Source organism: Rhinolophus sinicus, chromosome 1 (assembly GCF_057876585.1).
Source record: "Rhinolophus sinicus isolate RSI-liver-muscle chromosome 1, RSI-T2T, whole genome shotgun sequence".
In the NCBI taxonomy this organism is placed as follows: Eukaryota; Metazoa; Chordata; class Mammalia; order Chiroptera; family Rhinolophidae; genus Rhinolophus; species Rhinolophus sinicus.
In genome coordinates, this window is record NC_142501.1 from 67,879,323 (window position 1) to 67,896,436 (window position 17,114).

The window sequence follows — 17,114 nt, forward strand, 5'->3', positions numbered from 1 at the left end:
AGATTCTGAGTCCAATATTTTTTGGTTCATATCCTAGCTGTGTGATCTTGGGTGAGGAATTGTGCCATCCTGGGCCTCATTTTTCCCCATCTCTAAAATGGGGTTAACAGCACCTGCCTCATAGGTTTATGAGGATTGTTGTGAGGGTTAAATAAATTAGTATATGTGAACTACTCAGAAGAGTTTATGGCACATAATAAATGTGTACAAGTGTTCATCATTATTAATATTCAAGAAATTAAAACAAAAACCAATTTTAAGCTGTTTTTTTAAACTACCACCATCCTTCATTTCCCTCCTGATCAAAAGCATGATTCTGCCCTATATTCCCAGGAGGAAGCAAACATAATGCTCCCTATTGGGAAAACTCATATTTAAGGAGCACCTTATTTAAGGGGACAGAAAACCTCTCCCCTCTGTTTAGCCAGATTTCCCAGCAGTTGCACAGCTGTCTATCCTGAAGTTCTTGGCCCATTCCTCATAGGCAAGTTTTTATGCCAATGTGATCAGTCCTAAAAGTTTGTCTCATTCACTTCCTAGGGACTGTAATTTGCTTATTGTCACCTCCTCTGTAGTATTGTACATAGCAGTGCTCAGTGAATATTTGTTGAATAGATAGAAAAATAAATAAGACACAGGCCCAGAACTGTCCTTAAAAATAGGAGACAGAATTGGATACCCTTGTGTCAGAGAACTTAGTAGTATTTCATGCCACAAAAATCTTTTCCACGGCTTGTCGTGATGTCTGACATTCTTCCGTTGGGGTTTATTCCATCTTGAAGACCTTTTGATTTTTGAAAGTATCCTATTAAGAGAGAGAGACATCTGGGTTCTGAGAGTATCTTGTCTGGTAGGTCCTGTTCTCTCATAAAACTTGAAGAATAAGCACTAACTGAATGGTATAGATGATCGTCTTGCAGGATTTTAGGGAAAAGAGAGATGCCTGAAGCCTGGAGTGTCAAGGAAAGGGAGGGACTTGTAGTGGGTTTTCAAAGAGTTTTGTTTTCAGGGAGGCAGAGTGGAGGACGGAGATGTAGGTTGAAGGGAGCACATCCACCACCCCCAGGGAGCAGCAAAGATCCTTGCTGGGAGGGAGTCTTCTGATGTCCTTCTCGCAGATAGTGTTGCCGACTTATCACTGCTCATTACTGAATCTTTTTATAGATTTATTTTTCAGGAAAAAACCAGTTGTGTCCTAACTGGGTTTTCCAGACCTTGGTGATCACTCTCATTGCTGTGATGACATTTTGGTAAGACAAACTTCGGTGTTACGCTGTGTCAACCTCTTTTTTCTTCCCACCTTCCTTTTCTCACATGTGAACTGAGGCCTCACCTTTTACTTCCTTTGAAGACAAGCTGCTCTTTAAACCAGGCCTTGATCTTTGATTCAGCTTAGAGGTGAGGGAGCCCTTTAAAAACTCATACTGTGAAGAAAAGACAGCCTTTCTGCACTTAAATGTGAGATGAAGGATGATTTTTTTTTTTTCTGTCAACTGATATGTTTTACCAGCTCACTGTACCTTTCCCATATATGGTTGTGTGTGTGTATTATTATTTTTTTTTTAGTCTTGCAAATAACTTTCTCAAATTCATTGTTCTCCTTCCTGTCTACTTGGGGAGGGGGGAGTGAGTAAGCAATTGGATACAATCCACTCTCTCCTGGACATTCCTATTTATTAAGATTCTTCCAAATTTTTAAGTGGAGATTTCACACTAAAAGGACTGTGAGATACCCCAAGAAGTACACTATGATGAAATTGTAACCACATTTACTAAGCAGTTAAAACAGACAAGTACAGTAAGGACAAAGTATTTGCTATGCAAGTACTGGGTCCCATTTGACTGCCAGCCCTCCTCTGCAGGGTGGAGGAGTCACCCCTTACTGGGAGTCACCCCTTACTGGGAGGCAGGAGTCTCTTCAGGCCTCTGGTCTTCAGGCTCGTGCTGCCACTGTGATGGCCTCTCAGCCTGTGAGCCCGGTCATCTATTTTTTTTTTTTGGTAATTAAATATATTGGGGTAACATTGGTTAGTAAAATTCTATAGGTTTCAAGTGTACCTTTCTATAATACATCACCATATATTTGACACCGTTTTCCCTCTTCTACCACCCCTTTGAGCCATGGTCATCTTGCCTCTGACCTTCAGGGCTTCTTCTTTTTAGCCTGACTATTCCCCTGGTGAGAGGAGTATTTATCTGGTATGGGAAAGGGCTGGCTTCTGGGCTTGTCTAGGGGAGACAGTCATTCTCAGAGGCAAAGTAAGGGATGGTGCCAGGGTGCTTCCTCTGCCTTCACCTAAGGCAACTCCCTGGCTATAGGAGACAGCGTGGGTCTGTCTGTCTCCTTGTCTCCTTACCATTTTAACTTCTCAGTTGCTACTGCTCGCTGTGGGAGGCATCCCCGAGCATTTGACACCAACCACGACACAGAATTCTCATTAGAAGCTGTTGCACTTTTCCCACTCTCCTATGTGAGCTTGTCTTCTGCTGGGATTCCCAACTCAGGAGAGGGGGACCCTCTACCTTTAGCAGACATGCTTAGCATTCTCCATGAAAACCTGATGGCAAGGTTCTAGGGAGTCTAAATCTGATGCAAAGAGACTGCTTTTAACATGCTTATATTATTTGTGCTTCCAAAATTATTGACCGATAAGACCATAAATGGAAGGAATTAAGGCTTATTATCCTGTTTCTGGCTTGTGGTTTACCTGAAAAGGGTCAAAACCAGAATTTTCCCTGAAACAAAGAAGCAGATGGCTATGTCATTCTATGATTTTACAAGCTCTTGGACTGTGCATTGAAGCAGATGCCAGAGACAAATCAGAAAGAGTATTTAAGGATTAGTAACAGGGAGACAGAGAGTGGGGGGTGTGGGAGAACAAAGTAAGGGAGACTGGACCACCGCAAGCAGTTGCCAGGGCAACACAACAAATTCTGTCAGATGGCACCTTTGGGGCTCAGCGCTACCTTTCCCAGGTAGGGCTGTGCCTCCTGGGCAGTAATCAGCGGCTGCAGAGAACACTTTAGGAATTCTATCTTTATGAGTGGAATTCACACATGTGGCACATACTTTGTGTATATTTAATGATAAACATCTACCACCTTTGATGGGGAACAAAACAAGGAAGAGTTCATGCTATAGAATTAGGTGTGAAGTCAAGCTGGCAGGAAGTCGAGTTAGATCACCACCTGTCAGGCCCAGCACACAGTGGGATTGTGAAGTCACCAGGCAGACTTTCTTGTGTGGCTCCTGAGAGAGATCTAAAGACTCCCTTGAGGAAGAGAATGCTGAGTGTTCGGATGTGTGAGCATTGTTGGGAATAGTTTCCCAAAGCTCAGACCCTTTAAGGAAAGCTGTCATTTGAATCTGTAAGTTCTGATCATCAGGGGGAACGGATATACTCATTATTTTAAAGCCGTGGAGTGTGGAAATGGATGCTTTAGTGCCTTTCTTTCTTTCCTCTGTCCAATTCGGTGTGTGGTGCTCTGAAAAGACAGGCAGCTGGAAGATGTCAGCAGTGGCCAAAGGGTTTGGCATCCACGGCTGACTAAACCTAAGCCGCCTGTCTTCTCCCAGCGCCACAGTGCAGACCTCCTCCGCCAGTGGGATGGGAAGTTCACTCTGACTTTTTGCTGCAAGGACCAGAGGGCTGCCTCCAGTGATTTACATGCTTCCTCTTGTAATCTTCCACTAGTGACAGATGCTTCTGAGACAGCTTGCCAGGCCAGTGGGCTGCTCTGTGGAAAAATCCATCAGCATGGACTGCCCCAGGAGCCTCTGAGCTCCAGGAGGACAAGGCCTTTTTCTCACCAGGGCAGCGAAGTGTAGCTGTGCTGGTTTCTATGGCGATCCTGCCCGCCGTGGCCGCCCCTCCCCCCATCCGTGTGGCCTAGGAGACTGCATCTCTGGCCAGCTGGTTGTATGAGATATATCTGGAATCCAATCTGCCACATAATGCTTTCTTCTCCTTCTTCTTTTGTAACAGTGCCTTGACGATAGTCTCCCTTTACATACTTAGCTTAAAAGATCAAGACCGACACGCTCCAAATCTCCCTCTGAGGTGAGAGTTTAGTCTTGTTTTCCTTTGAGGAGAAGAATCCTTGAAGGCTTCTTTCACGAATCGTGTTGTTCTCCTTTCCAGCAATATTACAAGCTCTCCAGAGCCGGCCCTGCCGCCCGCAGCCTCCTCCCCTTCAAGTAAGAGCTTCACATTCCTCACCCTCAAATCCAGCCTGTGTTGTATGTGAGTTGTCAACAGAAGAAGCAACCTTTCAGATTAACCTTGTCGCTTCTTTCCCCCCTGCCCAATGCCTTGCAGCACCTAATATGTCTCTGGCAACCACACAATCCTCCTTCCAAGTTCCAGAGATCACTTTCTGTGAGATCCTGCCATGTCAGGAGGTTTATTGCTGCCCCATCTGGGGAAGGAGAAGAGCCCTCTCAAGTCCCGTGCAAAGACCGTCCAAGGAGAAGGAACCCCCTCAGAGGCCGTGGGCAGGTAAAGGACGTTCAAAGAGAAACAACTAGCGCTTTGAACCTGAGGTGTTTTTCCCTTTTGTCAATATTTACTTGGGTAGTCTGTTAATGGTCCCACTCTTCTATTTAGGGTGGCAAGATCTCCAAAAACCACATAGACAAACTTGTAATTATTTATAATACAGTCATGTACCCCGTAACGTTTTGGTCAACAACGGGCCACATATATGACAGTGGTCCCGTAAGAGTATAAAGGAGCTGAAAAATTCCTATCACCTGTCGTAGCTGTCCTAACATCTTAGCGCAACGCATTGCTCACGTTTGTGGTGGTGCTCGTGTAAACAAACCTGTTTCGCTGCCAGTCATAAAAGTATAGCACATACAATTACACACAGTACATAATACTTGATAATGATAATAAGCAACTATGTTACAGCACTTTTTTTTTTATCATTATTTACTATACTGTACTTTTGTATCTTTAGTTTAGAGTACTCTTTCTACTTATAAAAAACAGCATGCTGTGTTACGCCAGCAGCAGCCTCACGTATGCCATGTTTACCGCGTCTCTTGGTTGCATCATTTTCTCTTGATCTTGATTTAATCTTGTGTTGTTTTGTGCTGTAACGTGCTGTACAGGTTTGTAACCTAGGAGCAATGGGCTGTACCATACAGCCCAGGTGTGCGGTAGGCTCTACCATCTAGGTGTGTGCAAATACACTCTGTGATGTTCCCACAGTGACGAAACCGCCTAAAGATGCGTTACTCCCAACATAGTGCTGTTGTTAAGTGGCGCGTGACGATTCCCTGCCCAGGGATGAAATTTTGGTTGATTCAAGTGAAAGGGTTTCGTTTGTCTGTTGCCAACAAAGATAGTAATAGTTGCACGACTGAGGTAATTACATATGGTTAGGTAAAATTTTGGGTTCACTTAGTATTTAAAAAATGATGTAGTATCTGGGCTCTCTGCCCAAACCAAGAAGGGCAAATGTAAAAGGCTTTAGAAACTCTAATGAGTTCAAGGTAAGCTTTAAGTCAGTGAAAAACACAAGGTTGGCATTCCACTTTCAAAATATCTTCCTCCTACGCGCGCGCACACACACACACACACAAGCACACACAGATGCTTTTTAAATAAGAGAATTTTCATGTTAAAAATATGGAAACTTGATCAAGGGTGAAAAGTATAATTTCCTCTGTAAGAGCAAACACAATACATCCAAATGTATGCTAATTTATTGTTTTCAGAGCTCTTCTATAAACACACATATTATGTGTCTAAATCATAATGATAATGCAAATAATAGCAATGAGTATCTATTAGTATGATTGAATAGGATGCTATGGCAACAAGTGACATGGGTCATGTCTAATTTAAAAACAGTTGGGAAAGTGCAGACCTAACAAGCAGCTAGAAGATGAACCAAAATATTTTTGAGCAGCCCTAACGGCTGACACAGAATAGTGCCAGGGGTTGAAGTTAGGGGGTGGCAATGTAATTTCTTTTTTCTTTTGATATTATCCTATATTCTAGTCTTGAGTAAACAACTTTTATCAATCATCATCATCATCACCTTCATGTAATGAAGTATTACTGTGTGCAAGGCACTGTCATAAAACCTCCACATGAATAAATCGTTTAATCCCCACAAGCCTAAAAGGAGGCACTGTTATTATATTATCTGCATTTTTTCCAGTGAGGAAGCTGATGCACAGAGAGCTTTTCCCCACACCTACAGGAGGCAATGCTCGCACTGTTTTCCTCATGAAAGCAATTTCTGATTGAACTTGGGAACAAGGATCACTGTAGGGTGAGGGTAAAGGTTCAATTTGAAGAAAGAAATTAGTTTCAGTCATCGTAGTCTCGCTATTTTTAAATATGAAAAAATCCAATACTGCCACAAAAATCCCCCAAAGCCTTCTCCCTTGCGAAAGCACATGAAACCTTGTGGCTGTTAAAATCCTTTTCTTACCTTGGGAATCCACCTGGAGGCCCCTCCTGTCCTTTTCTGAGAGCAGTCCTCAATAGAGACCATCCCACCTATGGTATGAGAGAAGTACTGATAACAACGGATCCTATACAGGAGGAGGTAGGTAGGTCATGGACTGAGCTAATCTTCATTTTTCAAAAACTTCCTTGATCCTTGTGCAAATTCGGTCCTATAGCAACCAGCTCTTCACATCAAAGGAAGAGTAGCCTTTAACAAACCAGATGAAGGTTTGTTGCTCTCTTCTCTGGGACAAGAGTATCTGCTCATCTTATTTCCCATAACTAGGGGAGACGTTGAAGAATCTCCCAAAGAAAGAAAATTTGTTCCAAGGTGCCTGGCTGTGTCCTCCTAGATACGACTATCAGCTTCTCTGGTTAACAATGAAATTTAAGTTCTGCCTTACCAGCCTCCCTGATATACTAGAAAAGTTGTTCCCTCTTCTTTCTTTCAATTAGAGAAAAATAGGAAGAACTGAAATGTTCTATTTACTACCAAAAGAATTGAATAGTCTTGCCTCAGAGAAGTGACAAATTGGAGGTGTTTTATAGATGATTTAAAATTTGTTATTTCCAATCCTGCTTTTGAAAAGCCATTTTCATAATTCTAAATCTGCATGATCTCAACTTCACCTTTTATTACTGTTGAAAAAATACTGTTATCTCATTAAATACTAAATCTTATCTTAGGGTTCTCTGTCTCCAGGAACCTGAAAACACACTTCTGTGGAAGTGAGGCAACTCTGTAGCTTTATTTATAGAATTTCTAATGAGCCCTTTACCTGCAACTTCAGCAGAAAAGTAGAATAAAAGGTAGGAAAAGAAAACAGAGGGATAGAGAAGTTCTGATTTCGCCTTTCTTTGTGCCTCATTTGCCTTGTAAATTCAAAGCCTTCGGTGGAAGGAATCATAAGCAAAACTCATAGCAGAAGACATGTGCTTGAAAATTATTATTGGAATAGCTGGAATCCAAGCAATCTGGAGGCCTGTTAGACAGCACATATATTTATATGCAAAGGGAAATAACTATTCAGTTTTCTAGAAAATCTTCATATATCTAGATCCATTTCTTCTTCATGGAAAGCATCATTTTCTGTCGCCTTCAAGTTCTGTCTTTCTCCCATTTGCTAACAGGGTAAAGAAGCCCAGCTTTCCATGTCCATTCCCAGCATCCCTCTGCACGCATCCCCTGGGGATTTCCCTTTTGAGTGTGCAAGAGGAAACCTTTTTCTAGAGGGTATACGATTGGCCTTCCCTGTTCTCTTCCTTCTCTCCTTCCACAAATATTTCTTGAGCACCTGCAGTGGAGCCTGGCCTTGCCTTATGTGGGGATATGACAGTGAACAAGACGCAGTCTTCCAGAAGCTCCCAGTTAGGTGAGGGCACAAGTAAAGAAGCCCTTCCATGTATTGTGAGAAGTACCAACCAGGACAGAGAGACTTAGGAGTGATTGGCCCCACTGTCGCTTTTGTTTCCTATCCTGAAATTTCGTACAGAAACTTGTTTTAGAGCGTGCCTCTTTTTACTTCCCATGAAAGAGCACACATTGTATTAACTTAATGTCTCTGGTTAAAAAGAGGTTAAGATTTTTGTGTTTTGTCCAAATGCAAATGAAGGAATACAATAAAAAGTACGTATAGCTACGTACTGTGTCAGATAGGTAGTAGACTTGGGGGTATCACTTTGTAAGGGGTGTAAATGTCTAACCATTATGCTGTTTTGTACACCTGAAACTAATTTTTGAAAAGTACATGTACTTGAATAAAATCTACAAATTAAAAAATAAAACAAAACTGCAAAACCTTTAAAATGCTTTTGTTAGGTTTGTTTAGCAATCCACTGAATGATTGCTTTCAGTATCCACTCTAAAAAGATACACAGGTTTTTCACAGCCTTAGCAACCATCATCTGACATTTCATGTCTAACCACTATATGCACACCTGAAACTAATATAAAATAATATTGAATGTCAACTGTAACTGAAAAAAAATAAATAAATAATTTAAAAAAAGAAACTAATTAGAGACACCAAAAAGATACATCATTGCAGCATTACTTATTATAAGGAAAAAAATCTAAATTTCTAACAATAATGGCATATCTGTAATTTTAAAAATCATGTTTTCAGAAATCATTTTTTATTTAGACAAAAGGCTTATAATATAATTATTACTAAGTTTAAACCACACACAAAGGCAGAGGGTTATCCCAGACATCTATATGAGTATGAGTAGCGTGTAGGTTAAGGGGAGGAGAGTGGAAGGAATTTGATGCAATTATTAAGGTTGTAAGATTATGGATAATTTTTACTTCTTATTTTCAACTTATTGTACCATCTCAAGTTTCAGTAATAAACATGTATAGCTTCAAAAGTAAGTAAATAAATAAAATGCCATATCTGGCTGTGACGATTATAAGCACTGCTCCAGCGTCCTTTTCCACAAGCAAACGCTGGCCCCACACCCGTGATCTGACTCCTCTCTTCAGCTCACTGCAGCTCAGTCCTTATCTCAAGCTCGATTTTTTCCTGTGTGGATCACGTTATACTGGGAGTTACGGAGGATTCAAAGAATGTTAGTAGAAGTTCCCTAATTCTGGCTTTGTCGAGAAAGGGCAAAAATACACGAAAAGTTAAACTATAATAGAGATGACGTGCCCTTCGGTATAGTGATAGATGGATCACTGGTTGATCACCACAGACGAGAGTTAGTAATATGTGCTCTGACATTGGAAAGGAAGGCACTGTGAGCTGCCTGGGTCTAATCTGGGACGGTGCCTTCGTCAGCTAGGGCTGTTCTAACAAAATACCACGACTAGGTGACTTACACAACAGAAATCGAGTTTCTCACAGTTCTGGAGGCTAGCAATGCAAGACCAAGGTGGTAGCAGGTCTGGTTTCTTCTGAGGCTTCTCTCCTTGACCCACAGACGGCGGCCTTCTCACTGTGTCCTTCTAAGGTCTTTCCTCTATGCACACACACACCTCTTTGTGTGTCCTAATCTCCTCTTTGTATAAGAATACCCGTCAAATTGGATTAGTGCTCACCCTAACAGCCTCATTTAATTTAATTACATCTTTAAAGGCCCTACTTCCAAATATAGTTACATTCTGAGACACTAGGGGTTAGGATTTCATACATGAGAATTTGTGGGACACAATTTAGCTCGAAGCAGATGACTTTTTGGAGAAGGGTGAGAATCCACTGTAAGAAACCGGGTAGAGATGTGGTGGGTTGAAAGGTGGGAGACAGAAAAGAGTGGGGAAACAGTCCATTGACAGAGACAAACCAGGGCACACACTGGGTTTCTTCTCATCCTGAACAAGCCTTACAGACTGACAGACTTTTTTCCTTTTCAGATGACAGAAGCACATCATTCTTGGCAGGAGAGACACTAACCAACCCTGACTGGGGGAGTGACTGTAAGTTTAAATTTAAGTGACTCTGTTCTTTGATTTGTGGAGCCAGGCAAAATAATAACAAGCTGTAAAAGCATTACTGGAGAGAAGAACGGGGACAAAGGCTGCTCCTTGGTGCAAAAACCCAGGGGTTATGTTTTTGTAATCCAAGTCAGCCTAACCACTAAGGAGGCATTAGCAAAGGTCGCTCATTATTAGACAAGTTGTGGTTATCAACATGGATTTTAATAATTTATTTCAATTTCCCTCTTCTTCTATTTTCGGACTATATTTTCCGTTTGTTTTCTGTTATCTAGTTTTGTAAAACTTTCTCTTTTGGCCAGGTTGTATTTCATATTGCCCCCTCTATTTTCAATAAATTTCAATTTAGCAGGACTTGCATGGTTCAGAAATTCTTTTGGATGTTATGAGGCTGTCTATTGGAGCCTACTTTTTGTTTTGTTTGTTTTGCTTTTTTTCCCCAGTTTTCTTAAAATTTGCTATAACAACAACAACAATAAAAAAGCCTTTCTCCTCCCCTTTTTTCTCCTCCTTCTTTTCCCATTTGAATGCAACTGGAACCCATTTATCTAGGGAACTCTTCTTGTACGTTCTGCAATTTGGGCCCTGTGCTGGAGCACAACACTCTTTCCCTGTGCAGAAGAGTTTATTTTCTTTTCTCTATTTCTTCTCAATTCAGGGATTGATACAACCATCAGTTCTATTCAGATTATGGAAATCCAACAAATAATAGATCGTCGGTATTGCAGTAGAAGACTCCAGTGCGGGTGGGTAAGCCTCTTCACCACTCTCTGATTGTTTCTGGAATTTACTCAGGCTCTGGGTTTTTGAGACTGGAATAAAAGCTAGAGCTACATGGTAAAATCAATGTGTGCTTACATTGCTCCTTAAGTGAAAACACATTTGTTACATGGTGGAAGAGGGAATCATAAAATGGTTGGTATTAGCAAATGTCAATAAACCACGGCTCCAATGATCCCAGCCTCCTGGTTTAATGGGTTCGTCCAAAGCAAAAAGCTCAGGGGCAGCTCTGTGGCTGACTCTCTGGGGGCACAAACCATAGGCGCAAAGCTGCTTATTAATTTTATAGACAAGAAAGACATTGTTACCGATGGCTTGAAGTTATGAGTGAACTGACATTTGTATATTTAAATAACAAGGGATATGATTATTTTAATTGCTGAAAAAATATAGCTTGTTTTAGCTTTTTCAGCTAGGAGAAAAAAATTCATGTATTGCAAGTTCTCAGCAACATGCATCTCTAGTGTATGCTGTATCCCCTGTACCGGGGTAATGATACGTCTAGAAGCATAGTGTGCAAGTAGCCTCAGCAAGCACAATATGCAAGTTGTAGGCATTAAGAATGGAGAGTTATTTTTCTTTCCTTGATAAACGTGTATTGGGTACCTGCCGAGTTAAAGGCAAAGCCCTATATTTTGAACTAGCATCGCAAATCCTATGGATTCTCAGTCTTATTCCTTTTTTGGCCTGATATAACTTAGGCTTCAAGCTGATGGTCCCGAGTTTTAAAAATAAACTGTATGTTGCTTTACGATTTGTTTATCACCTCTACATTTATCATCTCATTGAATTCTCACACAATCCCTAGATTTTTTTTTTAATCCCATTTTGTCGTTAAGCAACCTGAGGTTCAATAACCTTGAAAAAGTCAGAGACAGACATGAATTAATGTGGTAGGGTGACATAATGAAGAAGAGTGAAGTGATTCTGGTTTAAATTCCAGAACGCTGACAAGATGTTTACTCTCCCTGCATATCCCTTTCTCATCTGTAAGATGGAGATACTATCTACTGAGTTGGATTGCCGTGAAGCATACAGATGTTGGGAGGCACAGAGTGGGACATAAACTATATTTATCTCAGCTTCTTCCAGTAGAACACTCTTCTGATGCCAAAACAGATCTATTTCATTTATTTTTGCTTCCTCATGTTTAACAACTTACTTTAGTATTCACTAAAGAGACTCTAAAATAACTGGATATTTTCCGCATTTATCTGTTTTTAAGTTGTTTCTGCGTATAATTTAAAGGATGGCCAAGTCATAACAATTTAGATACGATATACCTTTTTTGCTGGAGTTTTCATTGCAATATGAATCAAAGGAACTCCCGCTTTTCCCCAAGTAGGTCTCTTAAAGGGAAGGGGGGAAAGAATCTCTGTATACAAGAAATGAAATGCTCGTAAGCATTTCTGTCTTGCAGTGTGTTCTCCATTACTAAGTGGTAATTAGAACTATAATAATTTTAGCTGGTTCAAGTTCTGCAAGTGCATAATATTTCCTGCTAATGTTTCCTAAAAGGGAGTGATTTACGGTAGGAAAGCTGGTATTTATTATTTCCAATCCTCCTTTCCAGAGGGATTGTTAGCTTGAGGCCTTTGCCTCATTTGTCTTCTGAAATCTGTATCTCCTTAAGGGGAACTGAAGTCATTTCCTGTGTGTTCAGTTTTGTCCATTGGGCCTGGGATTTGACTTTCCATCGTTTTGTCTGTCTGTTCTAGCAAACTATAAATCTGTATGGTATATCTTCTATATTAGGACCTGAAAGAGATCACTTTGAAATTTGACAGGTATGTCTCTGAAAAACATAAAGCTGTATCATGTAAACTTGATTGTCTGTATTTATTATTTGTTATAGACTATTTCACAATTTACATAGTATATAATGAGTAACAAAAAGCCATTTGATACCTTTCCAGCATATTTTGATTTGTGGGTTTTTTTTGTTTTTTGTTTTCCACAATTAGGTCTGGAAATTATAATTACAATATTCCTGTTAATAAACACACACCCACCAATCTCAAATTCTCTCTGGAAATCAAGTAAGTGCATAGCTGTAAAAAACAATTCCATGTTTTATCATTCTTTGACTAACCAGTCTGAATTTACTCCACGTTTTTTTTTATCAGTAAGTTAGGAGGTGGAAATTTATCAGTCCATGTTAACTAATTAATGATGGTTGAGATGAGATGTGGGCCAGCTTGAGGAGGGGGTTTTCAAAATGAGGGCTGGGTGGGATCATCCAGGCTCTCTCCAGTGGAATGGAAAGGCTGTAAGCTGTACACTCACACCTAAAAAGTGGAAGTAACCTTGGGTTTTACGCTCACAAGCTGCAGACTTGCCCTGGCTGTGTCCCTTTGAATTGGGGAAGGAACAAGGATAATAGTATGGCCTCTGGATGGGGGGACTGCACATTTTTGAGAGCTCTTGGTAGTAACACTAACGCAGACACTACCTCCTTTCCCCAGGGGAGTTAAGAAAAAAAAAGAATCAGGAGTTTGGAGTTGAGCAGACTAGGGTTCAAATTTTATCTCTGTCACTTAACTAGATCTGTAATCTTGGAGAAACCACTTATCCTCTCTGAGCTACTGTTTATTCATCTATAAAATGAGTTTGACATTGTACCATGACAAGTAGAGCTGCTGTGGGAATCACTGTTAATAATAATGAAATTAATGACTGCCATTTACTAAGCACAGACTATATGCCAGACACTCTACACTTTAGTACTGGGTCCGAGGTTGTTCTTTTTTTTTTTTTCCTAGTTTATATTTTTCAGATAGGAGGACTGAGGTTTAAAGAGGTTTAAAAAAACACACAAAAAAACCTATCACGAAACTCAGAGCTAGTAAGTAGTGGAACTGGGCTTCAAACTCAGCCTATCCTTTGAACCACATTTTTCTGCCTTCCCAATGAGCTGAGACACGCAAGAACGTTGCCCCTTCCTGGCACAGAGTAGGCACTCAATAAATGGTAGTTTTTATTATGACAACCTTTCCTCCAAAATCACAAACTCTATAATCTTTTCTTATCAATTTTAAATAATTATGGTACTTTAAGAGTTTTGACCTACTTCACTCAAAAAATATACAGTAAGTTACTATTCACCATGAAGATAGATGGTTTTCACTTTGTGTCTCTTGATTTTACTCTCTACTTTTCTCTTCCCTCCACATTTCCTTTCTCCTCCTCTTCCTTTTCTTCTTCTTTCCCTTTCCTCTGTCCTCTCTGCTTTCCCAGCTCTGTTGTTCCTCCTCCATCACATTTCCTCTTGCTCTGTCTCTTCCTCTGTTTCACTCAGGCGTCATATGCCTTCTCTCATCAGCTTTGCTTCTACAATGAGCTATGGGCCCTCAACCCAACTGCTCTGCCTTGGAAAGGTTTGTTTCCAGCAGCTAATGTTTCATGACTAAGAACCCACTATATTTCAAGGCAGAGCAAAAGCCACATGTATTATTCTTCCAAGTTAAGTGTACTACTATTCTCTAGCACTACCCAAGTAACCAAAACTAACATTTCCTCATGAATGCCTACCGTGTTTCCCCAAAAATAATTAAGAGTGGGCCTTACATTAATTTTTGCTCCAAAAGACACATCAGGGCTTATGTTCAGGGGATGTCCTCCTGAAAAATCATGTTAGGGCTTATTTTCCGATTAGGTCTTATTTTGGGGGAAACACAGTAGCTTCAATGGAGGTAGATAAGCTTAAACAGTGTAGCCCCTGACGTGGCCCTGGTTCATCTTGAGCCACTGTCAGCCATTTTTCTAACATGGGCGATTTTAAAATGATAAAAATCTCAGATACTCAACTGCAATTGTAGGCTGTCCCCCTTGTGCAAAAAGATCATTTCTAAAGACAGATGAAGCTCATCCTCTTGAAGATGATTAATGGGCCAATCTCCAGAGAGGAACCATTGTTTCTGGCAGGTTTTCCACTCTGATGGCTTTAAAGTCTGGTGATGGCTGATGGGGCTCACCCCACAGCCCTACCGTGTTTGTGAGCCTTGCTTCTTCAAATAATATCCACCCAGACCAGGATTTTGCCGAATCTGAAATCCTGGACACTTCAGATAGTTGCAAATGCAGCTGCAGTGAAAAGAGAAAGAATGTATCTAAAAATCACTTAAAAATCTTTGGTTGAGGTTATTTAAATGATCAGGTTGTAGAGACTGTCATATGTTACCTCACTAGTTGTTTTAGTCAGGTCAGGCTGCTGTAGCAAAAACACCACAGACTGGGTGGTTTAAACAACAAACATGTATTTTTCACAGTTCTGGAGTTTAGGAAGTCCACGACCAAAGTGCCAGCAGGTTTGGTGCCTAGTGAGGTTATGCTTCCTGGTTCATAAATGGTCATCTTCTCTGTGTCCTTCCATGGCTGACGGGGTGAGAGAGCGCTCTGGGATCCTTTTCATAAGGGCACTAATTCCACTCACAAGGGCTCCACCCTGTGACCTCATCACAAATCCTAACACCATCACACTGGAGGTTAGGATTTCAAGATACGAATTTGGGAGGACACCACATTCCATCCATAACAGCAGTCACTGGAGATTGAGTTTCTTTCTGTAATAATGAGAGGTGAGCTAGCATACCGGCATCAGTGAGCTTTGTGTAATACAATGCTTATTGGGAACTTTGAATGGCTTTCCCAGTTATGTTGCCATCAGTCCCTCTTCTTATCAAGTTGTGGCCCAGTGCTTTTCCATTTGCTCTTTCTTTCCTTTGTCTCTTGAAGCACAACAGAGCCATTGATAGTCTTCCAGTGCAAACTCACACTTGGAAATATATGTTTCCAGAGGAAAAGGGAAGCCAAAGGGATACACAGCCACCAAGAAGTCTCCCAGGAGATGACACAGGTAATGTTTTCCAGCTCAGTGGCATCACGTCCCTGTTCCAGAAGAATTGTGTCTAGAATTGTGGCACCACCTCTGTTCCCTACAAAGAGAGAGATACCCTGAGCCACACACCAGGGTTTCTCCTTGCCTGCTGGTGCTGGTCCCAAGAGCAAAGCCCGGGAAGTAGGCGTCTTCCGTGCCTATTTCAGAAGCGGCAGATATGCTAGCAATCCCTATCAAAAGCTATTGTCACAGATACCTCTCCTGCAGTAGCTAAGGAAATGCTTCTTCAGCCTGTACTCTTTCCAATTAAGTGTAAAATGTGGTTATGAAATGGATCTCCCTTTTGCTCACTATTTAGGGATTTCAGCATATTTGGAGCCTCCCTGTGGCCCCATTCTTTGATAGTGCATACCATTTCCGTGTAGCTGCACCGGTAAGCCTTTTTCTTTTTCTTTTCAGTGAGAAAGAAAGAACCATTCAATAAATAAATAATAAATAATAAATAAAACACTTTAACTACAATTCATTCTTATATTAATCCTTTCTTTCTCCTGTTCTGACAGGATTTAGCTGACTGTTCCACGGATCCTTATTTTGCTGGGATGTTCTTTACAGATTACTTCTTCTACTTCTATCGACATTGTGCCTAATTTATTCAAGTTTGGTTGGAGACTTTACTAAGGAAAAATTTCCAGAAATACAATGAACAGGAACGTATACCCTCTTGCATCTTCTTTCTGCTTTTCTTTTTTCTGTAAAACACCCACATTTATTGTCAAAGGATTTGTTCAGGCATGGGCTTCCAATAGTTTTGAGACATTAATGAGGAGAATAAAGTGTTTGCTGGAACTTGAGATACTGTGGTGTTTGATTTTGCCATGACTAGGAATAAAACATTTCCTGGCATAAACAGCACTTTTGGATTTGAAAATACTGTTTCTGATATTAAGGAAGCTGTGAGATCAAACTAGGCAGGTCTAACTTTACTTTGTCTTAATATATTTTCAAAGTTTTGGAGGAAAACAAAAAGGCCCATTCAGCCATGTTAACTTGGACCCACTAAACGTAGACTCTTGAGAATGTGTGATACAGTATGTTGGCGGGAAGGGTGGGTGGTGTCTGATGCTGAGCTCACATTTAGGCAAACTATTGCTGTGTGTGTGTGTGTGTGTGTGTGTGTGTGTGTGTGTGTGTGTACTACATATGCTAGATTACAGAAGGTAGCCTGCTAATGAAGTGGATTTAAGATAAATACTTGTAACTTTCCTTTTAATGTTTGATGCACACTAAACTTTCAGAGAGATAAAATTTATCTTGTAAAGATGGAAGCACTAGCTTGTAACACGTCTTTTAAAGCAACCCAGACAATCTAGGCCCAGACACGGGTAGTTGCTTTTGATCTTCCAGTTATCATTGCTTTGCTTCATTTTTTTGATTTTCTTCTACGTATGAGAGGTTCTCTTACAGACCTTTAAGACCATCTCAGTTCTTTATGGCTGAATTAGCTTTGAATACGTCTACCTGGCTTATGGGTAGATTTGTATGCCTTTTCCAGTTTAGAATGGCAAGAAATCCTCTAGCTGGAGTGTATTAA

The 17,114-nt window shown here is 40.7% G+C and overlaps 1 protein-coding gene across 3 annotated transcripts in view; it reads left to right on the forward strand.

The window, feature by feature from the left end:
* The window catches only part of MYRFL (myelin regulatory factor like), a 107,680-nt gene extending 91,306 nt beyond the window's left edge, over window positions 1-16,374 (forward strand). For 2 of the 3 annotated variants that reach the window (XM_019748994.3, XM_019748995.3), the window contains 10 exons: window positions 1,165-1,250; window positions 3,987-4,061; window positions 4,143-4,198; window positions 4,320-4,499; window positions 9,823-9,885; window positions 10,562-10,649; window positions 12,648-12,722; window positions 15,418-15,538; window positions 15,879-15,953; window positions 16,084-16,374. In XM_019748994.3, coding sequence (XP_019604553.3) covers window positions 1,165-1,250; window positions 3,987-4,061; window positions 4,143-4,198; window positions 4,320-4,499; window positions 9,823-9,885; window positions 10,562-10,649; window positions 12,648-12,722; window positions 15,418-15,538; window positions 15,879-15,953; window positions 16,084-16,170 — 906 coding nt within the window. In that variant the 3' untranslated portion in view covers window positions 16,171-16,374. The remainder of the gene's footprint in view (window positions 1-1,164; window positions 1,251-3,986; window positions 4,062-4,142; window positions 4,199-4,319; window positions 4,500-9,822; window positions 9,886-10,561; window positions 10,650-12,647; window positions 12,723-15,417; window positions 15,539-15,878; window positions 15,954-16,083) is intronic. The other variant, XM_074325425.2, reaches the window with a different exon arrangement.
* Window positions 16,375-17,114: the final 740 nt, after the last annotated feature.